This window comes from Helianthus annuus, chromosome 10, assembly GCF_002127325.2.
Source record: "Helianthus annuus cultivar XRQ/B chromosome 10, HanXRQr2.0-SUNRISE, whole genome shotgun sequence".
Lineage (NCBI taxonomy): Eukaryota > Viridiplantae > Streptophyta > Magnoliopsida > Asterales > Asteraceae > Helianthus > Helianthus annuus.
The window spans coordinates 162,628,749-162,653,870 of record NC_035442.2 but is presented as its reverse complement, the minus strand read 5'-3'; the positions used below and the strand labels follow the sequence as shown (position 1 = coordinate 162,653,870).

General features: G+C 34.1%; 2 protein-coding genes and 1 non-coding gene across 3 annotated transcripts; 2 read left to right on the top strand and 1 right to left on the bottom strand.

Moving 5' to 3' along the window:
- Positions 1-16,692: 16,692 nt before the first annotated feature.
- Positions 16,693-19,562, top strand: LOC110886296 (endo-1,3;1,4-beta-D-glucanase). Its single transcript, XM_022134080.2, has 7 exons — positions 16,693-16,955; positions 17,655-17,676; positions 18,286-18,403; positions 18,507-18,597; positions 18,697-18,786; positions 19,096-19,193; positions 19,296-19,562. Exons 1-7 carry the CDS (start codon positions 16,808-16,810, stop codon positions 19,431-19,433), a joined length of 705 nt encoding a protein of 234 aa, XP_021989772.1. The 5' UTR covers positions 16,693-16,807; the 3' UTR covers positions 19,434-19,562.
- A 296-nt stretch (positions 19,563-19,858) lies between these two features.
- On the bottom strand, positions 19,859-19,978 carry LOC118483632. Its single transcript, XR_004870919.1, has one exon. It is a non-coding gene; the product is annotated as a U5 spliceosomal RNA (small nuclear RNA).
- Positions 19,979-22,094: 2,116 nt separating this feature from the next.
- Positions 22,095-24,534, top strand: LOC110886295 (endo-1,3;1,4-beta-D-glucanase). The gene is made up of 7 exons (XM_022134079.2): positions 22,095-22,367; positions 22,600-22,621; positions 22,874-22,991; positions 23,115-23,205; positions 23,292-23,381; positions 23,571-23,668; positions 24,229-24,534. Exons 1-7 carry the CDS (start codon positions 22,220-22,222, stop codon positions 24,367-24,369), a joined length of 708 nt encoding a protein of 235 aa, XP_021989771.1. The 5' UTR covers positions 22,095-22,219; the 3' UTR covers positions 24,370-24,534.
- Positions 24,535-25,122: the final 588 nt, after the last annotated feature.

The following is a 25,122-nucleotide window of genomic DNA, read 5'->3' as shown; positions in this document are numbered from 1 at the left end:
ATACTCTTCGTGGTTCGACCCCTTGCTACCACTAGCTATTTGTTAAGGGTAATTAGGGTATATAAATATTATCTTTGACCGGAGCGCGACACTCCGATCAGTAAGGATTGCCCAAATCCTTACGCGGGGCGCGTCAGACTAGCAGATCAGATAAGATCGATTAGTCAGCGAAGCTCAGCTGATTAAACCTCGTCCACATGTTTTCACATGCCCTTTCAGCTCACTAAGGGGCATTTTCAGTAACCACAAGTTTGCGACAAGTGTACGCACGAGATTCGATCACGTTTTTCAAGAAACGATCCTAACGGCTTTGTTTTTCCTATAAATACCCCCCCCCCTTTTGGTTAAAACCCACAAGAATCTGATCTAAGCTCTAAGTTGGAACCTTTGTTTCATACCTGAGCTATTTTGATCTAGATTAGCATTCGGGGACCCTCCGTAAGTGTTCTTTCGTTCTTTTATTCGCTTTTCGAGTCCGAAAGTCAACGTTTTGTTGACTTTCTCCATTGACCAGCCTATGGTCAACACGAAGTTCATGGAACTTCATAACATGAGCGTGATCACGATGGTTATAGTCCGTAGTGACTATACCTACTGATTACCACGTTATCTAGGCTCAGTGACGAGTCGTAGTTTCGGCCAAAATGTGCATTCTTGCATATTTTGTAACCAAACTACTCGTGAGCATCATAGCCGTTTGCTTTGATGCCAAACCTGTTTTCTAAACTTAGTTAAGCATGTTCTAACATGCTTAGCTCATCACTTTTAGTATAGTGCGTATATAGGGTCGTAAGGTAAGCGATCTAAACCATCGCTTATACTTTCGAACCCGACCCATTTGGTCGATCATTAGGATCCGACCAAACACATTAGGTGACCATAGCTATAACCTCCCGAGGTTATGCCTTGTGGTCACGATGTTAGGCGTTCCAGACGCGTTCTACGCGAACGACGCGTAAGGTAGCATAAGCAACCTAAACGGGTCGTAATGGGTCGCAAGCACTTAGGTTAGGTTTCATTTTAGTATGTAGGCTTTGTTAAACCATATTACACGAGTCTCCATACTCGTTTGGTTTACGAACCCGCATACTATCCGATCCTCCGATTTAGGTCCGGTATATTAACATAGCTACCTATTAGGTTCCGTTTGATATTCCGTGATCTCTAGCATTGTTTGGTTATCATACAAGAACTTCTAAGCAATCTCAGGTGAGTACATAGTTCCCCTCTTTTACTGTTTTCAACTGTTTTGGGGTGAAGCATGTGTACCTATCTGTTATTTTCATGATTTCAAAGTATAATTGATTATGCATGTTAGTATTTATCTTTTGACAAACTAAATGACTATCTATGGTTTAAACACTGATTTCTCAAAGATTACAAAAGTAATTGTTGGAATAGTACTTATTTTGTTCACCAGACCGATTGGTAGTATGATATAGCGCTATAGGACTAGACACCCCATTCCTGTTGTCATGGAATGTCTGAAACCAATTTGTTTCTCCATCCAAATAGGGATTTCCTTTGTGGTATCCTTATAGTCTCAAAGGTGTAGTTTGATGCACTAGGTCTGAATGAATTCTTAAATCGCACCTTTAAAGTATATTTTGATATACTCCCAAAAAGTATAGTTTGATATACTCTCATGTGTGGTATTGTACAGAACCAACCGATGCATTTTATCAACAAACCAAAACATATTTTTAATATGTTATTTACAAATCCAAAGTATACTGTTAATATGCTACTATAAGGTTATTCATTTAACCTTACATTATTTTACAAAGCATAACTTTTGATTTATTCAAACATCTTGTTTTGTACAATTTTTACTTGTGGTTTAAGAAATCTCATTTCACTTACCATACATAACTTTTGTTTATACATTACATGGTTTACATTTAACTTGAGTTATACAATAACCTTGGACTATTGGTTTAAACATGAACATTCTATATTGGTGGTTTGGTTTGCGTAAGTGACTTAAGTAACGAGGCGTGTGTAATATGATACAAGCATGGTGGATACGCCGCTGGTACTTCCTATATATAAGTGTTTGTATGGTATTACATATCGTAGCGTTATTTGAATCATTTCAATTTAGGTCATATAACACTTTATACGAATAACACATCTTTCACAAGACAATAATTTACAAACGACTTATCTTATTCAAACTCATTTTACATGGTTATCCATTTAACCACACAGTGTTCTCTTATCTTTACATATCATCTGATTTTACCATTTTTCAAATGATTTACAAGACAAAGCAAATTACAAGGTTCATGACTGACTGTTATTAAACGTTTTCTTTAAACTCAAGTCATGAATCCCATTTTCACAAAACCTATGTATCTCACAGGCACTTTTATGCTGACGTACCTATTTTTACACATGTTTCAGGTGCCGTCTTGAGATGATTGTTGATATATGCTACATTTAGGATGGACTCGTGCCTTAGCAACTTTAAAACTTGGAAGATCATAGTTGTACTTATTTGATTGTATTAGAACAATGAGTCCATTTAATCAATAAAACAATATTTCAATTTCCATGTGTTATGAAACAATAATTCTGTTACAACACTCCCCGACGTTTCCGCCACGTTTTGTTGTTCCACGTGGTCGGGGTGTGACAATAAGAATTGTAGGATGGAATAGTCGTAAATGATTATGACTAATCTAACTATCTTATAAATTACAATGATAGTTTGACGCTTGACAAGCTAGGTGAAAGCTTGGGAAGGAAGCGGATCAAACGAATCAGGAATAAAGGAAATGTATAATCAAGATGCAAGGTAAGTAAAGCTTACACCTTTTATTTAATACCTATTGGTTTTATAGGTTATGAATAATAAAAAGTCATGTTTGAATTATTATGTTTCGACACGATATGTGCGGTTCGGAACAAAGACAATGCTAATAAACTATGTTTAATGGTTAAAAAGGACTATTACAATTATTTAGTCATGAAATGACTAATAGGTAATGAGTTTTGAATGATTACCTTATAGGGTAAACCAATATAAATAAAAAGGTCAAAACGGTAAATTTGTCACACGTTGACAATAACCGTTAGTTTCGAAAGACCCTTTATGGCGTAAGCCATAATGGGTCAAAAGTAATAAGAAATAGTTTATAAGTACAATGATCGTACGGTGTAAACTGGAGCGAGTCATGTAGATGAGATGGTAATAAATACCATCTTGCAAAGATATACGGTCATTTAGACCAAACGGGTCAAAAGGTGAAAATATCACCCTTTGACAATATCGGACTAATGATTTTGTCGAGTTGTATGATTACAGTAGTAAATATCCCGAATGGATATTTTCATCGCTATTACTTAGTGATTATTAAAGCAAGGTATTAAAACGGGTCAATACATTGATCTGAGTCAGGTATGTGTAATAGGTTAACTACTCAATTAGAACAAAAGGTCCGTTGAGAGTAGGGGTGCAAATGAGCCGAGCTGAGCCCGAGCTTGACCAGGCTCGAGCTCGAGCTCGATTAACTTTATGTGAGCTCGGGCTCGAGCTTGGCTCGATTCGAGCTTTGTTTTCAAATATCGAGCTCGGCTCGTTTGTATTTTCTCAAGCTCGAGCTCGGCTCGGGCTCGGCTCGTTTATTATCTATTAATTAATATATTAAATAAAAATAATATAAATAATAGACTTTTTAGGCTCGTGAGCTCGATAAGTGAAGCTCGGGCTCGAGCTCGTTTACTAAATAAGCTTATTTTTAGATTCGAGGTCGGCTTGTAAACAAGTTTGAATAAGCTCGGCTCGTTTACACTAAGGCTCGATAAGGCTCGACGAGCCTAACGAGCTTCACATGCGAGGCTCGAGCTCGGGCTCGATAAACAAACGAGCTTTATTTTAGGCTCAAGCTCGGCTCGGGCTCGATAAGACTCGGCTCGTTTCGAGCTTTTTCTCGAGCCGATCTCGAGTAGCTCGCTAGTCGCTCGGCTCGTTTGCACCCCTAGTTGAGAGTTAAATGAAGTCAAAACAGACATTTGGTTACTTTAATAAGTAAACCGAATGATTCATATAATGGTCATTATGTTTTGAAAACATAATGACTTTTCAAATCAAAATCATAGTTTAAAAGAGGGATTTTGGGTCGAAAATGCTTTTAAAAGTCCTTCATTTTAATGAAAGGTGAAAATGGACCAAAATGCCCTTATAAGCTAAATCGAGCAAACAACCCTTAAAGGTTGTTTGGAAATAAGTTTTATGATGAAATAAATACTTCGAATAAGTATAAAAAGCGAAAGATGTAAAATTTTGGCCAAATGACTCTATAGGAGTCTTTGCCGAAAAATAATGATCCGAGAGGTAAAAACTCGGAATATATATATCACCACATTAAATACGCCACAAATATAGTTGTGGTGGAATATCGATTGATAAATAATGTGGAAATAAGTTGCTAGAAGTAAATTAGCATGAATTATGTGGAAAAATGCTTAAATACCCTTAACGGGTCAAAATAAGCATTTGAGTAAAAACGGGTTTAAGAATGTATATAAACCCGGGATTTGAATCTAGTACGATAGACAACATTGACTTTATAAAGTTTATGAAAAATTGAGATGAAACAAACATGTTTGTTTGAAAAATACACGAACGGGTCAAAAATTAGCAACTACCTTTTTAGCCGAAGGCTTAAAAGTTTAAAATTTTGTTAATCCGGATGTCGGATGTTAACTCCATGTGATGGGGAATAAATTTACAACCACGTAGGAAGAAACGTGACGTAAATCAGATCGAAAATGAGTAAGTTATGCTCGTTTCCGTAAAATTTGGTTATGCTGGGAATATGCAGCAACACCTGGGAAACATTCCGTCGAAACAAGGGCCTTGCGGCACGCGACGGCCATAGGCCCTTGTGGTCGCGGCACGCGACGGGTTACATTTCCTGCAAATTGTTGCTGTTTCATTGTTTGACATTACGAACTCGTTTAAACTAGTTTTAAACGTCGATATAACTAACTCATTTCATGTTTTATGAAATGTAGGTATTATTTGATTTACCGGAGGACGATCAAGCTCAACGAGGAACTGAACACATAAAGAATAAAACTTCCGCTAAATGTTTCGTTGTCACGTTTGAAACGGCGAAAATTCATACAAGATGTTAAAATCTTTTAACAAACTCGAAATTTTTACTGTATTTGTAATCGATAATACATAGTTATAGTCGATATTTATATGTAAATCGTATAAATGGACTAAGGGTCTTACATATACTATATGTATATAATATATAACCGATTCTTCTACACACGTATTTTGACAATATGTATATGTTAAATTATAAGTGGTTTTTAGACACACCATTGTAAGAGTTCTGTACAACTCGTTTAATTGTCATATATATGCAACTTGGACACACCATTGCACATTAGGTATATCGCTGTAATTGGTTCATTTCATTGTTGTAGCTAGTTTATTTGTTCTGCGATTAGACCACATAGATGCATTGTTTTATATAGTTTAGACGCACTATTGTTATAAATTTATAATCATACAGTTCATCAACATTTTTATACGTCATTTAAAAAAATTAAATGTAGTAATGATACATTCAAACTTAAGATAATATATATATATATATATATATATTGTGTTATATTATTATTATTATTTAATTCATGAAGTATATAAGGTTATTCGAGGTTGAAAAAAATGTATGAAACTAAATATAAACCAAATAGGGTAAAAATGGAAGGTCATTCTTTTTTCCTTTCCACCACTTTTCCTTCCAATTACTTATCTTGTGTAATCAAGGGACCTCTTAATAAGGTTTTTAATGGCTTAGACATCTTACTGGTTCAACACTTAATGTTTTAGACTGTTTGTTTTGCGAGTAGATGTCTGAATGGTTCAGAAACCTGTCTCTGAATGGTTAATCATTATACAGGGTCTGAATGGTTAAGACCTCTACTCTGAATTGGTCAGACATTTGCATCTGAACTGTTAAGCATTATGCTGGCTTTTAATGGTTTAGACCTCTTATTAGTTTAGCACTTAATAATTCAGACCTGTTACTGATTAAGCACTTAACTATTCAGAATTTGCCAAATAGTCTCTAAATGTAAACAAATAAGAATGATCTTTGATACTTTCCCATGAGCTTCCTATAGAGTGCATACAAAGTCAAGAAGTCTCTTCAAATAGATAGACTTTATTGGTTCTAAGGCTTTAGTGACTTTACTATGGCAATATGTTATTGTCATCGAAATATGTAGCAAGAAGATTAACATAATTAAATGATTTTAAATCATTTGATATTAGTGGGATTGAAATGGATGGCATAAGAGTGTGGAACACCATGTAACGCTATAAAGTATTATCTGAACTATTTTTACTTTTTAGCCTCATTATATATAATAATTTACATCGAGATAGTTGGTAAACGGGCAACAATCTGCGCTGCTACCCCTTTTTGAATAGCAAAACTAAGCCTTTTAAAAACTACGTCCATAGATATCGGGGACATAACATTACTATGCATGACCCTTTGAACTCGACTAAGTAGGTCAATAGCCTCTGGCGCCAGAAAACCAAAAGTATCAAAAGCAAATGGGATAAACACGTGCTGGTTCTCAAGGCACGCTCTCTCATGCTTGATCACTTTACCCGAAGCAGCCTTTAAAGCAGCCTGGCCCACTGTGAAAGCACTACTCCCTAAGCCCATAAGCGGGGAAACCCCTGTTAAATCCACACAGGCGTGTGTTCCTCCTACCCATCCAAAGACCAGAATGTCGGCTGGTCGAAGGGTAGATCTCCCTTCCAACGGGTCTGTTAAGAAATTAACGGGTGTCTCTTTGTTAGCCGAAATACCAGCGCACCTGAATATGTCAAAAAGGACATCCCTAACCAAATCATGTCGGTATTTGAACCCCGGGAGCTCTCTACAATGAACTGCATGCTCACCAAAAGAATCCAAACACGCCTTATGACAAACTGGGCATACCTCATCAACTGAGAATAAAGGAATCATGAGGCGATACTTAAGGATAGTACGGTACTCCACCGGCGACATATGCTGGCCTAACCCATCTATAGGTATAGCAAGAAGAAAATCTTGTGCATGTGGTGCTCGGAGACACTCAAAAACGGCTTTTTGTCTAACGGTCAAGTCAGGTTGCACTTCGATTTCGTGGAAAATTTTACTAAAAAGAGCACTCGCCAATGTATGTTGGGCTTTAGGGGGGCGGTGTCCTTATTAGTGAAACCGCTGAAGTCAAATCTTGGAATCGTATCACGAAGACAAGCCAAAGCATAAACATAATCAGAATCCATATCGCATATGCCACTGTCTCTTAAGATGTGGTCCTGTAGCACCCACGATTGGGCCCTCGAGGCCACAAAAGCGTAGGATGAAGCCTCTACAGCCGAATACAACCCCAAACCTCTAAACCTAATAGGCAGAGAAGCAAGTCGCCACTGGAGGTCTCCAAAGAAAGGACCTCCACAAACCACCAATTCCTCAATCGCTTCACGCAAACCTTTGTCAAAGAACAACGCTGCATCTTCCATGTGTACAGGTTGGCATGTCCTCAAGCGAAAGAAAAGTTTGGCAATGCCCATACAGGATCGAAGCAAGAGTAGTTCACTCTGCGGGTCACCTAATTTCGGTAGAAGACGCATCAAATCTACTGCCTTAGCAGCTCTTTTCTTTGCCAACCCACTAATAAAGCTTGCGTCTCTACTAACAGCTCCCCCAAGAAGCTTCACCCCCACTAATAGCCTCCCGATGTCCTTAGAAAATAACCCTTCATAAAACTTGCTACCATCACAAGAAGGCCAAAATAGCTCAGTTTTCTTAATATTAAGTTCAAGACCCAATGTTGGACCCAACACCCTAATGATGTCCAACACTCTAGCCACCTCTTCTGAACTTCCAATGACAGTCCCATCATCAAGATACCAAGCATGAAGGAGAAGCTTGCATTTGTCTCTAATCTGATGCACAAGGGGGTGCAAAACAAGAGCGAAAAGAAGTGGTCCCAATGGGTCCCCTTACTGAACTCCCGTGGTAGACCAAATGTGCCAATCTCCAAGATATAATCTTGTTGGCTGCCCATATAGAAATTCCACCCACAAAGAAATAGAAGGGCACCTCATCCTGACCTCACGAAGTAAGGATGATCTATCCATCTGGTTAAAAACATTAGAAAAATCTACCATAAGCATTGCAAGAGACCCGTCAGTGTGACGTTCACTTAGAACTCTATTGACGCTGTGTAAAATGGCCTCAGCGCCACCCGACACGCCGACCCCAAACTGAAAATCATTAAGGTACTTGGTCATTTCTTTACCAACACCCTTCATAGCAACCTTGGAAACCAAATTCCTCCATATAGTACCCACTGCAATAGGTCTAATCCCATTGTCGGGTTTTAAAAGCGGTGTAAGGGGAGCAGACGCGACAAACTCTGCCAAACACGATGGGCATTTCCCCCTAGCCATAAGTTGACTACCGCAGTGATAGCGCATAAGAGATCAGTGGCAATAACAGACCCCTCTCCACATAAAGCATCTAAAATGTGTTGTGCCCTCAAGCCATCCCTCCCACATGAGGTTCCTTTAGGGAACGATTTAATGCAGCAAAGAACATTATCCACCTCTGCGACAAGAGGAGGCTCAGAATATATAGTACCTGGCATAGATGGAGGTTCTCTGTAGTGTTTAGCCTCTAAAGTCTGTACGGTATTATCATTGTACGGAGCAACACCGGATGAACATAACACCTTCACTGCAGCTGTAAAGTGGCCATCAGCAACCTTTCGAAGACACTGCCTAACATTGGTATTGCTAACAGTACTCTTCTCAGGATTATCAACACCTCCTTGACCTAGAGATCCCACCGTAGGACTATCAAATATATTTTTAACTAACATAAAAATACCATTTTTTTCCCATGTGACTAAAGAATTCAGAATTGATCTTTTTAATTACCTAAATTGACCACTATCCCTTAACTAAATAGATCAGTGAAACCAAACAAAACATTTTCTGAAGTTAGAAACTATACAAAATTAACTTACGAGAAATATTGGGAATATTTTTAAAACAATAAAATAAATATGTATGTTTTTGTCGAGTCATAGGAAAAAAGAGAATTTGATCCATATTTCACATACTAAGAGACAAAACATTGGTCGAGTTTATGAGTCACGTGTAAATATACAAACTTCATTTTGTATAAAAATAGTAAGAATCATTTACAACATAAGGGTTGAGATCCTGTACAAACAGTGCTAATTATAAGAACCGTAAGAACAGATCTGAACCATTGTTAATTTAAATCAAGGGTTGATATAGATTATAAATAAAACTCTTATAATTAAAAATTACTACTAACAAATTAGGGGTAATTTTGTAAAATTGCTAGTCATTTGACCATTTTCTATTAAATACAAATTCCACCAAGGTTTTTTAAACTAAAATAACTTTTATATACTTCATTATTTTTTTTAAAAATATATACCATAAAATCAAGTATTTTTTTATCTTTAATATGAGTACCATATTGCTATACCTTTTTGTATTTATAAAAGTGTTTTTTAAAAAAAGTTAACAAAAGGTGTTTTATATTTGTGCTAATAAGGTGCTGATTATGTGTTAATTACAAAATAATACAAACAAACACCAAAAGTAGATATAATCAGCACATCTGGTGTGCTGATAATGGAGAACGATTGAAGATGTTGTGCTAATGTCGTTTATGTTGATAATGGAGAACGATTCGAGGACGATGTGCTGATAATGAAGAACGATTAATGATGTTGTGCTAATTATATAGTGTTGTGCTGATTATATTTTTTGTAATTATTTTTAATTAGTTATAAATAAATATGGTCAAAAAGTCTAAATTACCCCTAAACTAATTTTTTATTGATGGACACTTGTCAATTATGTATTGGTTCTTATGGTTCTTACAAACTTAAGTGTTTGTATTTGATCTCATTCCTACAACATAATACGTGTCATCCCTTTAATTTATGTATAAAGGACATTTTTGTATTTTATTTTAAAGTTGATTTCTAAAAATTCCTAAGATTATGGAAGGAGTTTCATATTCATGTGCTCATTATACAAATTAATATGTTACTTGTATATGTGGATCACTGACGGACCACTGGAGTATCATCATGCCACCAGCAGAACCACCCGATCATATCCATCTCCACTAGGCAATAATGCCTATACACCAATTCAGGAGGAAACCCAATAAATCTGAGAAAACCCCCTTTGTGGGAATCGAACCCATGACCTATTTTGCAACTTTTTAAAAAAATGTCATTTAAAAAAAAATATAGCAATATTATACTCATATTAAAGATAAAAAATGTTTGATATTATGGTATTGTTTTTTTAATAAAATACTAAAGTATATAAAAGTTATTTTAGTTTTAAAAACCAGGTGGAATTAGCGGTTAATAGAAAATGAAAAAATGACTAAAACACTATTCAATCTCATTAAATAGTATAGATGTGTAATCAATCTTAACCCTTAATTCAATTAATCAGTTCAAGACATGTCCTTATTGTTCTTAAATAAGACAGGATTTGTATGAGATCTTAACTCTATAAGTCACAATCTTCCTTCTTACTGTTAATGGAAGGTATGGGGAACCGCACCTATACACACATATTTTGTCATTATGAATGAATGATGCATGTAACTTGTCACTTGAGACTTGTCTTTATGTTTTTGCTTATAGCAGTAAGGATTAGATTGGTTCATCCTATCTAATACGGTCAGTGATGGTTGGACTTTCCTCAATGTATCGGTTAAATCTACTATTTATGCTCACCTTGTGATTTTGGGCAAGAATGGACAAAATATGGCGCTTGAGAATCACAGTTGTATTTTTGCTTCTATAGTCAATTTGTGTGGTTTGATATTATTCGTGCTTGTTGGACTTGGTTCATGATTCGGTTGTATTTGCCATTTGGTAGGTTCAACGATTACAACGGTTCATAAAAAAGTTTAAAGAAACACGAATGTTCATAAGTTCAAAAGGGTTTGGTCTAGTAGATATCTCAAACAGCTCTGATTTTAAACTTATGGACATTCGTGATACTTTGGTATGATGGTTACCAACTGACCATTACAATGTATCGATCCATAAGCCATTCACATTCCACATTTTTTTCTAATGTTACTCATGGTGACGACACCCTAATTAGCTCTCACGAACAAGGCACTTTCAATAATGAATAAATTCTTGGGTTAATGAATATATAATCATACTCCATCCACCTCAAACTTTTCACACCTAAAATCATTTTTATTATATTTTAAAACTAGAATGTTACACGTATTAGCCTCAACAATGCGCTACTACAAAATCAAACAACACTCAAAACTTAAATAACGAGTGAAAAGAATCTACTTTGTTGGTTATACTTTGTTTTTTAAATGTATCGTCACCTAAATAATATCCTTCTTATTAAAGACACTTAATATACGTATTAAGAAGGTGATTGGCCCATTAACGGTTTATTTAATAGATATCGAGTAAGTGTACTCATTGGTTAGGGTGAAGAGGGCACTCACCTAACAACCCACAAGTACTCGCACCATCTTTCAATAAGATTGTGCCACCTCATTTAACCAAAATAGGAAGAGGCATCCACCTAGCCCAACCAACTATCCACTATTCAATAATATTGTGCCACTTTAGCCCAGTTACCAACTACCCACTCTTCTCCTCTGACAGGCAATAGAACTTGCAAAAGGAACCCACAAGTACCCACTCCCCTTACTCGCTTAGGTTGTGACAGTTTACCCGAAAGTACCCACCCGACCCGCAACTTCCTGCCTCCGTATGCCCCCTCCACTGTTATGCTATCCAACCCAATGTAATACATTAGTGACTTGATTTATCCATGATTATATGCATGCTAGATGTCAACTACTTAACTAAAGATAATATAAAAAAAAGGAAAACATCATCATATTTATGTTGGAGAATCTCAAAATGTAGGATATGGATAATGATAAAACTCTTTGACGAGTAAAAGTATCCATCATTTTTTTTTGTTTGGCATGATTTGTATTTTATGGCCTCCAAAAGCTACATTCCTTTTTGTAACAACGTTTTCTTTTTTATAGCTTTGAGTTAGTATTACAAGGTATAATCTTTTTAGAGTAGCCCCATATCGGGTTTTTATATATTGCAACTAGTATGTAATATGTAATATGTAATATGTCAATTTTTTTTTTTTTAATAGCAAACTGAAACCTCATTGATTAACCCAAACCAAAAAGTTCACTCAAACCTTAGATCTCACAATAAATGTTTTAATCGATTATTAGGGTATAAGGAGTGGTTAAACAGTTTAAAGTGGCAAAACAAAAAACCGACCAATCAGAGCGTGCCATGTCAATTAGGCAAAAGTGTTTAAACTTTGCTGAAAATTGTTGGCATTGGTTTAAACACTTGCTGAGTGGCAAACTTTATTTTTATTTTATGTTTTTTTTATATTTAAGATAAAATGGAAAAAAATAAACTTTTTAAAAATAAAAATAAACCAATACATTTTAATTAAAAATAAAGCATTACATCTTAAATAAAAATAAAACATTACATTTTTACTAAAATCTAACTTAAAAAAAAAACTAAAAATCACAAGGCCATCCATATTTTTTTGCGATCTCCCGTTTTCTAGCGAGTGCGACTTCCAACATCTTCGGGTTAAGGTCGTCGGTAGGCCGATTATACCACTCAAAGTCCTTCTCGTACATTGTTTGTCGCAACGCCTCTCGTTGCTCATCGGCCAAGGTCAAATATTTTTCTTCTCGTACACGTTTAATTTCCATTATCTCTTTTTTCATGGCCTTGTACTCTTCGAATTTACTTGTTATATCTCTTGGATCTTCGTTTTTTGTGACCTCCTATGGGCAAATAAAAGTGTTTGTCATTAATCTAGGAAAGGTGTTTGTGTTGTATTTCCGACAAGCTAAATTAAATATTGTTAATACAAATATTATAATTATGTTTTAAAAGAGAATATACTTTTTGTTCCTTTTCTTCTTGTATGTTAGAAAGGAGTAATGGAGACCAAATTTTTACAAGTTAGAATTGTTGGAGGAAATTTTTAAAGTTAGGATTATTATCGGCCAACAGATAAAACTTATAATTATAAAATCCAATAACCTTTTTTTTTAAATATAACCAAATAACAATATAGTATTATTATTTTTATAATATATATGTTTTTTTAATATTATTTATGAAAACATTCATGATAACTAGTTGAGTGGTAATGTATATTTTTTTTTATTTCAAGAGTTAGTAGGGTTATAAAAGGGTCCTTAAATAATGAGATGCTATCTTCGACATTTGAATACAACTACATTAAACTTGGTTAAAAAAACGTCTTATTATTTATTTAATAGTTTTATGTTACAGCTGACACGAAAGAAAATTATTATCTAGCTCTAAATATTAATAATCAGAATATATTCAAACGTCAAAAATTTATTATGATTAGATGGTTTCGCTGGTGGCATGATAATACTCCAGTGATCCGCCAGTGATCCAAATTTACCGTTCTAAAAAAAGATGTCGGCCAACTATTAAAAGAAATAAGGGAAATAATATATTTCAGATCGGAAGTGTCTTGTTATGTTTCATGTGATAATTTCCTCCGGAAGCTCAAATGATTAAAAAAAGCAACATCTTACTTTTCTTTAACGTTTGATTAAAGAGTTAATATAGTCCATAGGCGAAAAAGACTTTTCCTCATAACACTCTAAGCCGGCAAAATAAGAGACGATTTTGTGGTTTTATATGTACTACTTAGATCCTTCTAAATAAAATCATAAATTATATAAAACATTTGATCCAACTATAAGTCATCGGATTCTCCACATAAGCAACACACGACCATTTCAAGTGTTAGATATTTTAAAAAGCTTAATATAATCAGTTATTTCTATAAAATTCATTTTATGGAATAATAATAATAATAATAATAATAATAATAATAATAATAATAATAATAATAATAATAATAATAATAATAATAATAATAATAATAATAATAATAATAATTGGAATCGTCAAATAGTTATTATTATAAATATTATTAGTTTTCTACAGGAGTTCATTTCATGTTGTATTGGAATCATCAAATAGTTATTATTATAAATATTATTAGGTTTCTACAGGAGTTCATTTCATGTTGTATTATTTTTATCGTCTCGTATTTAACGAAAGTTATTTAGCTTAATTAAATATTATGAAGTGGTTAGTATTTTAATAATATTTGCATACAATTATCGGTTTAGGTGATGGTTGGCTGGCAATATTTGGACAGTCGTTGGTGGAATAATTAAGCCCAACGTCTCAAAGTGACCTTTTAGGTTCGGTTTCGGTTTCACTTTCACCCCACCATAACCGGCACTTGCATGCGTCTGGTCCTGTCCCATCCCCAAACGGTCCAACCCACTTTCAAGCACACCTTATACCTTTTTTATTCAAGAAAAATTGAATAAACAAGGGTTATTTAGTACTCTCTTAACGATTCTATTAAGATTATACTTATAAATCGGTTAGAGGTAGAGTGTGTTTGTTACACTTAAAAGATACCTCATAGTGGTGCATGAAGCCTCATAATGAGTAAGTTTTAGAAACAAACTTACCCATTAAAAGACTACCTCTTAATCGGTAAAAAACAAGCTTACTTAATAAGAGGCTAACTCTTAATCGGTCAGACTTCTTAATGGTTCAACAAAAGATTACCAAACAACCCCTAAGTTGATCCCAATTAGGCTTGAGTTCCATGGTTTAACTCAATTGAACTTGAGGTTTAACTTGGCTCATCTAGAGACTAGAGCTCTATCTAATGCTAAAAGATTAGTTGAAAAAAATGATATATTAACTTTTGACACAAATATTTATGTGTAGATTAGTAGATATAAGATATATGAGTTTCACATTGAGCTTAGATATTTTTAACAGCTTACACTGAGCTTAGATGTGTCAAAAAAATTGATAAGATAAGTGAGATATCAATGATTATAGTATTGCATTTGAAATAGAGTTTTCATTCACCCATAATGTATTGTCGTTGATTAGTAATGGTCTGGTTGTCTTGGTGACCATCAATGTCTCGCTAACGTGTTAAGCCATGTTCACCACTTGAGTTTCGTCATGACGTAATGGGTTTGTGTTTACTAGATAATGATTCAACGTACAACACTACATCTGTAGTCAAATTTATTTCTTTAACAACAAACTTACTTCTAAATTTGAACCATCCACCTCTAGAATAGAGAAGAGACACCTTACCATCACACCATGTCCATTGAAAACAATTTCAATCAAACAAAGCACAATTTGTCTTTAGCGTCTTAAAATTTGAGGTAAATTACAATGTTGCGCTTCTCAAAAATTTTATATAGTATAGATATAGATAGATAGATAGATATAAATAGGTAATGATCAAATATGTTGTTATTCACTTAGTTGAGTGTTTGATAAATTATAACTATTTAAGAAATTGATATCCAAGAATACCAACAGGGACAATTTAGTGAAGAAAAGTTTGTGAGATGAGAGAAATGCCTCTCAAATAAGCGAGGTTCAAAGAACCAAAGTATTTTTATTTTAATTAGTAGTTTTGTAACTTTTGTTTATCTCAACTGATTTTTGATTCTTAAATCTTGAAACATAATATGTCATCCAACATCAAAAATTGATTTGCCACTACAATGTGTCAATGTTGCAATAATCATAATGTTTGTTTCAAAATGGAAATCCCAACACCTTTAAGATTTTTATCATGCCGGCTCAAACAGATGAAAAAAAAAAGTTTTAGCTTCCATTTCATTTAGGGCTGGCCCAAAAAAATAAGCTATGTGGCCCAAATATTGTTCTTTTACATTTATCTGGATTTGTTGAAATAATCTTCTGAACACCCCCACCCCCATATTGTTTTTTACATTAATTACCACATGTCATAAGCTATGTGAGTCAACCTGTCACAAGCTAATTAACAAGTAATTGGTTGTATAACGTGTAATAAGCTATGCAAGTCTAAGGTGTTTTTCTTGCTTCACGTGTCATAAGGTATGTGAGTCCAAGATTTTTGTTCTCGCTTCTCTTATTTCACCATTTTGTATACCCAAATAAGTAACCCGATAATAATATCTTATCTCAAAATATCAATTTATAATTCTTAAATTTTCATTAGCAACCATTTAATATTAATTTTATTCAACCCGTGTAAAATATGAGTTTCTAACCTAGTATAAATATATAAAAGTATATTATGTTTGTTATACTCTCATCTATATCATATCATGTTACATAATATTTATTATCTTATATCGTACTATGTCATGTGATATTGTATCAAATTGTGTTATATTTTTACATATTACATTGTATTGTATTATATTATAAAATATTACAACCAACTCATGGCGAGTCTTTAGGCATACCATGTTCTTGAACTTTTTTTAGGACTGTAAACAAACCGAACAGTGAACAGTTCATGAACTGTTTAACGGGTAGTCTAACCCCCTTAAGTTCACTCCACACCCAAATCGACACCACCGGTGGTGATTTCGACATACCAAATCCAACCATTTTCAAAAACCCTAAAGCCACATAACTATGGGTATGAACATGAAAGGTCTCAAAACTCATGTGTATGGTTTGAAGCACACAAAAATCCCAAGGGTAGCAAAGTGCAACCAACTTTCAACCGCTCATTTCCCAATAATATCTGTTTGGGTTTACCAGACCACTTAATCCAGAACCTGTTAGAATTATGTCTGGCCCTGAGTGCTGCCAAAACCCACCGGTGATATCCTCCGGCGGAGAATCCGGTGAACTTTTGCAAATTGGATCTCTCAATTCTTATGTTTCCGGCAACCCTGATTCCAAAGTCGCCGTTCTTCTTGTTTCTGATGTTTTTGGTAATCCATTTATTAAATTAATGTGATTATTATATTATCTGAATTGTTTATCTTTTGATGTTGTTGACTTGTGTGTTTTGAAACACCAACTGATTAAATTATGGTTTAACTTATAAGCAGCCTGCTTTATTTTCAAAGTCAACGAAGCTACTTCATTAAAACACCTACTCTTTATGAAGTCTATGATATGATATGGTCCGTACTGTAAATTATCGTAAACGAACCAAACGTTCAGGGAAACTTTCGTAGTTCGTTTAGTAAATGAACGAACATGAAAAAGGAAATACGTGCCGACACGAACAAAGGCCGCGTTCATTTAATTGTGTTCTTCAATGTTTGGTAATATGCTTGATGTGTTTGTTTACGTCCGTTGGTCGTTTGTTTAGTTTATGTTCAGATATAAATAACATTATTTTGTGATAATTATGTTTAACTTGTGCTTTTGTTTTGGGATAATTATGTTTATAATTATTATATCAAGTGCTTAATAAGGTGATTATGTCTAATATTCGGGCTTAAGATAATTTTTTTTTTTTTTTTTTTTTGTAAATGGTATATGTTCGTTTGTGTTTGTGTTTGTGAACACGTTCAATGCTAAACGAAGGAACATGAACAGGGCTTTGTTCGGTTCGGTTCGTCAGCTCTACTCATCACCTTGCTCTAATTTGTTTTTTTTTTTTTTGTTTTTTTCTTGTGCAGGTTATGAAGCTCCGAAACTGAGGTATTAATCCCTGTAGCAACAACAGCTTCTGAAATAATTTTATATACATTAATCTTCATATTGATTTGTTTGTTTGCTAAGGGATTATTTATTTTTGGCATATATGGTTTTTAGCATCATTGCATGATACATGTCACTGGATCTGTTATCTTTAATTAATTATATACACTAAGTTTATTAGTTGTTTAATAAGATAGTGTTTTCTTTTTCTCAAATTCTTTAACTTTTTATTTTTTATTTTTTTATGTTGTTTTGTTATTGTAATAATCACACAACCACCATGGCACCATACATTTGGAAGTATTGCTGGATGAGAACTAACTTACAACTTCAATAAAAACACAAGTGCAATTCCAAATTTTCATATAAATTTTATAACTAATTTTGTTCATCTGAATCACTTTTTCTAAAATGAAACTTGATATTAATTTGTTTGTAACAACTTATAATAGTTATAGTAATATAGTTTCATGTACTAGAATCAAATAAGTTTTGTTGTAGTTTTGTGAAAGGGAGCATATTGACTTTCAGAAGTCAAAGTTTGTTTCTAATTATGGAACATGTATTCGAGTGCAGATTGTGAATATGGTGTTCGATTTAACTTTGCAGGCAACTTGCAGACAAAGTTGCAGCTGCGGGATATTACGTAGTTGTTCCTGATTTCTTCCATGGCGACCCGTTGACTTCTATAACCAAGATAGGAGATTGGCTAAAAAACCATGCACCCGTTAGTTTATTCTAATCCAAATCTTGTTACCTATTTTTATTATTAATTTTGCTTGAATATTTATACAAAAAATTATAAAAACCATTTGTACTTTTTTTTGTAGGAGCAAGCAGTTGAATTTGCTAAACCAGTTATACATGCTTTAAAAGAGAAGGGTATAACTAAAATTGGGGCTGCAGGTTTTTGTTGGGGCGGTAAGACTAGCTTCCGAACATATTTGTTGGTCTTTAATGTATTTATATGAATATTGAATAATAATTGGCTGACTTAATCGCATTTATTGGTTTTAATAGCTAAGGTGGTTGTAGAGCTAGCAAAGGATGGTGAAATACAATTTGCTGCACTCTTGCATCCTTCGTTTGTCACGTTAGATGACATCAAAGGTATGTTTTATTCGACAACATTTATCATAATCCATTGATTATTAAATAATGAATTTTTGGAACTATTTTTGTTTAAACGTTTAAAATTGGGTATATTAAGCTTTTTTTTTTAAGTGGGTCGTGAATAGTAATTTCTCGACCATTTAGAGTCGCTTCGTCTTTAGTAGGATCGGTTTTGCAATTCAAAAGGGGGTTGCGGGGCATCTTGTCGCTCGTTTACCTGCCATTTGTTTGTAATATGTTATTTAAACGTTTTGGATTGGTAATTTCTGAGACTGAATATATTTTTTGATTGATTGATGATTTTAGGGGTGAAGGTCCCTACGGGGATACTGGGCGCTGAAATCGACAAAATGTCTCCGCCAGAACTCGTCAAAGAATTCGAGGCCGCACTAGTCGCAAATGAGGTAATATTCCTAGCCAATGCTAAGTGTACACTTTGTCTTACACTTTAAACTTAACCTTCCAGCTTCTGTATAACTTACATGGTATATTTTACGCGTATGTAGGTTAATAACTTTGCAAAAATATATCCTGGTGTATCGCATGGTTGGACCATTCGGTATAAAGATGAGGATGCAACAGAAGTGAAATGTGCACAAGAGGCACATCAGGATCTTGTGGAATGGTTTGGGAAGTGTCTTTAGACAAATCATTCAGTCTGTGAAATCCTAAACATGTTATAAAAGAGAGACACATATGTTTGTGAAGATCCATAATAACTATATAACGTGTGTTTGAAGATCTAATATTGAACTTCATATTACTAAGACAAAGCTTGAGTAAAAAACAGAAGCATCGCATCGCATAACATGAAATTATTCTTGTGTAAACATGAAATTATGCTCGAGTTTAACTATGTGACGCACGAACGTTTCATGGTTAAGCATTATACATTATACTGAGTCTGAATGGTTAAAACCTCTAATCTGAAATGGTATGGTTACGACCTCTAATCTGAAATGGTTAACCCTTCCTTATAATGCCAAACAGTCTAAAATTATTGAAATAAAAACAAGACGGTACAAGAGAATTTTTTTTATAAACTTTATACTTTGAAAATTGGTTTGGAGCTCTTCAATTATAGAAGAGGCTCTCCAAAAATAGGCGTATGCCATTTAAAAGTAGCGAGCACACGGTATTCTTTAGTAAAAGGCGAAAGAATAGTTCGCTTTGTGCTCACTACATGGCTGCGTGACTTTTAACACCATCACCTGCTTTCATTAAATACTGAATTTCAACCATTCTATGTACACTGTGAAACCGATGTGGGACGGACTCCACCTCAACCTTTTTTTTTCTTTTCTGTTTTTAAATATTTCACACCTCCAGGGTTCATTAATATGTATGCAAATGTTTATTACTTTTTGAACTTTAAGTTTCACTCTTCTTCTTATTCGGCTTAATGACAGGTTCCGATTCCGATTTTTCCTGTTGATGTACAGGCTAGGCTCATCATCAATATGTTGTGGGATCACTTGGAGGCAGAGATACTCAAATTTGTAGGCGAAGACGTGTCGGATTGATCTGTAAGGTAAATACAAAGTAATGAAGTATCAAATGGGCCATGTAATGTAAATAAAGCCAAACTTAAAAGCTCGTGAGTCACTTGAGATTGGTTTGTTAAAGCTCGAATAGAGCTGAATTGAAACGGACTTGAGCCAAAAAAAATATGCTTGTTTAGTTAACGAGCTTGAGCCAAATTGGGAAGGCATGAAGAATGCAATACTGTCACACACTAAAAATCTTCAAAATAAATATTCATTATTATTGGAACAAAAGCTGTCACGGAATTGGTGATAGTATCCAACTTTAAACGCTTTATTCCCGAAGGAAAGAAAAGAAAGGCTTCGAGAGGAAATAATTTTTCGTTGCGTTTGTGTTTCTGAGTTAACTTAAGGAGAGAAAAGAAAGGATTTTCTCCCTTTCTTTTCTTTTTTCTTCATTTTCTTTCAAATTAGAAGGATGAATTTTAGGCCAAAAACATCTCATTTTCCATTCTTTTCCTTTCTCATGAAACTTTGGAACACAACTAAAAATTGTTTCTTCCAAACCCCTTCTTTTCTCTCCTTTAATTGAAGCTCGGGAACACATAGTAAAGGAGAGAAAAGAATGGAAAATGAGAGGTTTTTGGCTTAAAATTCATCCTTCCAATTTTAGAGGAAATAAAGAGAAAAGAAAAGAATCATTTCGTTTCTCTCCTTAAGTTATTTTTTCCTAATTTACAAAAAATTTCTCTTTTAGAGTCATGGAGTAACTTCTACAGAAAAAAATTTGGCAAGGTGAAATATGGTGATGACACGTATCTAATTTTATTTTCACTTATTAGGCAGTAGAGTAGATAGATGATATTAGCAGAGAAATATATGTAGGGCTGCAACCAAACTGAACATTTAGTGAATAGTTCATGAACCGTTGGCAGGAACATGGACCAAAAAATTGAATGAACACGGACAAAAAAAATCGCTCGTTTCGTTCATTTAGGTTCGTTAACATGTTCGTTTATGTTCGTCTCAGGGGCGAAGTATAGTGGGTGCCCGTAGGTGCACCCGCCCACCCCAATGTTTCGGTTAGAAGTGTATAAGTTCTGATTTTTCGTTCGAAAATTTTAAAATTATATAGGATCGCCCCGATTACTTTTCCTAAATTGTATATCCTAAATATTTATAAACTTTGTATATAAATGATGGGTAGTTTGATAAATATACACTTCGTTTTATTTGGAACTAATATTATCTGACCGGAATTGAATCGAATAGCCAACCCGACCCGACTCGAAACATAACGATAGGAAAAACTTTTTTGGGTCCTATCACTTTACGCCCTCTCGGAACTTTTGATCAAGCTCCGCCACTGGTTCGTCTGTCTATGCTCGTTTGTGTTTGATAGTTGATTATGGTTTTTAATTTTTTTATTTGTTTTTGATATCTTTTGTTTTTATTTAGGGTAACTAAGACAAATAAAACCTATTCCAGTATTCCCACATTCATTAGTATATTTTGGGTGGATCTTCTTAATGTTTATGATAAAAAATGCATAATTTATTTGAAATTTAACATTGTGTTCGTTTCTCTTGTGTTCATTAACGTTCGTTTGTGTTCCTTTCCATTCATAAACGCTTGTTTATGTTCGTGAACGTTCGTTTGCGTTTTCATGAACGTTTGTTTGCGTTCGTCTGTCTATATATTTGGTACTTAAAATTAACAAACAAACACAAACACGAATATGAAAATCTCTTTCGGTAATTGTTCGCGAACACGTATTTTTCCTTAACAAAAGCCATACATGTTATTATTGTAAGCTAAATCGGAAGGCATGAATAATGCAACACTGATGGTGATTTCGACATAACAACTTTTCGCAAACCCCTAAAGTGTAAAACCATATATATCTGTTGTGTAGTGTTGACCCGACCACTTATTCCACTGCAGCAATGTCTGGCCCAGAGTGCTGCCAAAACCCACCGGCGCCCTCCTCCGGCGGAGAATCCGGTGATCTTTTACAAATCGCATCTCTCAATTCCTATGTTTCCGGCAACCCTGATTCCAAAGTCGCCGTTATTCTTATTTCCGATGTTTATGGTAATCCATTTACTCCACTAATTTATTATTCATCCGATTAAGTTATTATCATTCTCATCTGGATTAATTATAATTTGATGTTTACTTGTTTGATTTAAAACAAATTAGGTTTTAAATTTTTAATCTATATAAATATTTATAAATTCAACGTAAAGCTACTTCACTGAAACACCTACTAATCTGATACAGATTAATTATAGTTACTTTAATTTATTATTTTTGTTTTGTGCAGGTTATGGAGCTCCGAAACTGAGGTATTTACTATTTACCATAACATGAACAGTTTTTTACCTTCAACTTTTATGCAATTTTCTTTTATAAAATCAAATTTGATATTGATTAGTTTGTAAACTGTTTACAATAGCTATAGTTGCATAAAATTAATTTATTGTACTTTTGTAAAAGGAATCTTGTGTATTGACTTTCAGAAGTCAAAGTTTGTTTCTACTTATGGAACATGTATTTGAGTGTAGATTGTGAATATGTTGTTTTATTTAACTTTGCAGGCAACTTGCAGACAAAGTTGCAGCTGCTGGATATTATGTACTTGTTCCGGATTTCTTCTATGGCGACCCGTTGACTCCCGGAACCAACATAGAAGATTGGCTAAAAAACCATGCGCCCGTAAGTTTTTTTAATCCGAATCTTGTTATCTGCAAAATAATTTAGTCCCGCTTTGATTTTTTTTTTTTTTTTTTTTTTTTTTGTGATAACCAAATACCATTTGTACTTTTTTTTTATTTGTAGGAGCAAGCGGTTGATTTTGCTAAACGAGTTATACAGGCTCTGAAAGAGAAGGGTGTAACTAAAATTGGGGCTGCGGGTTTTTGTTGGGGCGGTAAGACCAGCTTCCGAACAGTTTTGTTAATAACTGAATGTTGAATAATAATTAGCTGACTTGAGTCCTTTTATTGTTTTTAATAGCTAAGGTGGTTGTAGAGCTAGCAAAGGATGCTGAAATACAATTTGCTGCACTCTTGCATCCTTCGTTTGTCACTTTAGATGATATCAAGGGTATGTTTTGTTCTACGACATTTGTCATAATCCCTCGGTTCTTAAAAGGGTCCTGTTTGACTTTTTGAAGAATAAATATTGGTATTTATTAACGAAAAGGTTGATGTCTTTTAGTTAGAATTATTAAACGATTTGGGTAGAAATTTCTGAGAATTATTAATTATTTTCTGATTGATTTGATGATTTTAGGGGTTAAGATCCCGATAGGGATACTAGGTGCTGAGATCGACAAACGATCTCCACCAGAACTCGTGAAAGAATTCGAGGCTGCACTAGTCGCAAATGAGGTAATATTTTTAGCCAGTGTTAAGTGCACATTTTGTCTTACACTTAAAACTTTACCTTCCAGTTTCCATATAAATCTTCTAATGCGGAAACAAATATCTGCCTGTAAATAACCACTTCGAGCATGTAGCCGCAGTGGGGGAACTAGAACTTTATATTTAAAAATCCAACAAATTCTGGTGACCGGAGAGTCATTGGACCCTATAGACCCCCTCTGGTTCCGCCCATGCATCTAGGCACCATCATGTTATTTATGGAAGAGGATAATAACTTGACGTCTTGTATAAACCGATTTTGCTTCTGACTGCTAATATTGTAGGTGTTGAATAATATAATTTGGACAGTTTTATCCTAATCACAACAATGTTTTTTTTTTTTTTTTTTTTTTTTTTGTTGCCATTTTACCCATCACTTTGTAATGAAGTTTGTCCAAAAAGATCAATTCTAAACAATAAAAGCTTAATTAAACACATTTTATATTGCAACTGATCATTTGATTTCGATTCTTTAGTATCACATAATCACGCTAAAAAGGTGCCCCTTACATATGGTGTGTTTGCAGGTTAATAACTTTGTAAAAATATATCCTGGTGTCGCACATGGTTGGACCGTTAGATATAAAGACGAGGATGCAGCAGAAGTGAAATGTGCAGAAGAGGCTCATCAGGATCTTGTGGATTGGTTTGGGAAGTGTCGTCATTAGACATATGATTAAATCTGTTAAACCCTAATCAATCATATGTAATAAAGGAGGGATTTGGATGTTTGAGTAGTTCCTTAAAAACTAAATAAAGTGTGTTTGAAGATATTAAGGTCTAATGTTGAACTCTTTGCATGAGCACCTACCTAGCTTTGTGCAAAGTTTCTACACTAATTCCAAACAAAGGGGTACATGATCATTAAGACTGTTAACATAGATATACATACACCATAGTTTGCAAAGAGAGACAACACTATCATATGTTACAAACAGAAAATGGAACGTATTTGGGAAACCTTTCAAATATCATTGATACACTATCAAACAACTTAACTTCAATCTGATTATCGTAAAATTATTTTAGACAGTGGTATAAAGTCATAAAAGTAATTTAAACAGTGGTGTAAGGTCATAAAAGTAATTTAAACAGTTGTGTAAAGTCACAAAAGTAATATTGACATTATCATGTTTAGGCATAGATAAAAAATATATTTATGTATCGTCGTTATGGTGTAAAGTCATTAAAGTAATTTAAAAAAAAACGAGGAGTCAAGTTATTAAGTAGAAAATGTTGATGGGTCAAAGTTGTAAAGTACCAAAAATTAGAAGTGAATATGTAACTTATTTAAAGACGAGAATTAATAGTGTTTCATGTCAAAAGTTTGAGGGTGTGAAATGAGAGAACCAAAACTTTTGAAACAAAGTAGTAGTCTAGGGTTAGAATTGTTAATTGTAAAAGCTAGGGTTAGTTTGTCG

Excerpts from the sequence above, each read along its gene's own strand:
- LOC110886296 (XM_022134080.2), top strand. The coding sequence starts at position 16,808 with ATGTCTGGCCCTGAGTGCTGCCAAAACCCACCGGTGATATCCTCCGGC. Across the intron at positions 16,956-17,654 it reads TCTTGTTTCTGATGTTTTTG|GTTATGAAGCTCCGAAACTG; the intron begins GTAATCCATTTA and ends TTTCTTGTGCAG. Across the intron at positions 18,598-18,696 it reads TGCAGGTTTTTGTTGGGGCG|CTAAGGTGGTTGTAGAGCTA; the intron begins GTAAGACTAGCT and ends TGGTTTTAATAG.
- LOC110886295 (XM_022134079.2), top strand. The coding sequence starts at position 22,220 with ATGTCTGGCCCAGAGTGCTGCCAAAACCCACCGGCGCCCTCCTCCGGC. Across the intron at positions 22,368-22,599 it reads TCTTATTTCCGATGTTTATG|GTTATGGAGCTCCGAAACTG; the intron begins GTAATCCATTTA and ends TGTTTTGTGCAG. Across the intron at positions 22,992-23,114 it reads GGCTAAAAAACCATGCGCCC|GAGCAAGCGGTTGATTTTGC; the intron begins GTAAGTTTTTTT and ends TTTTATTTGTAG.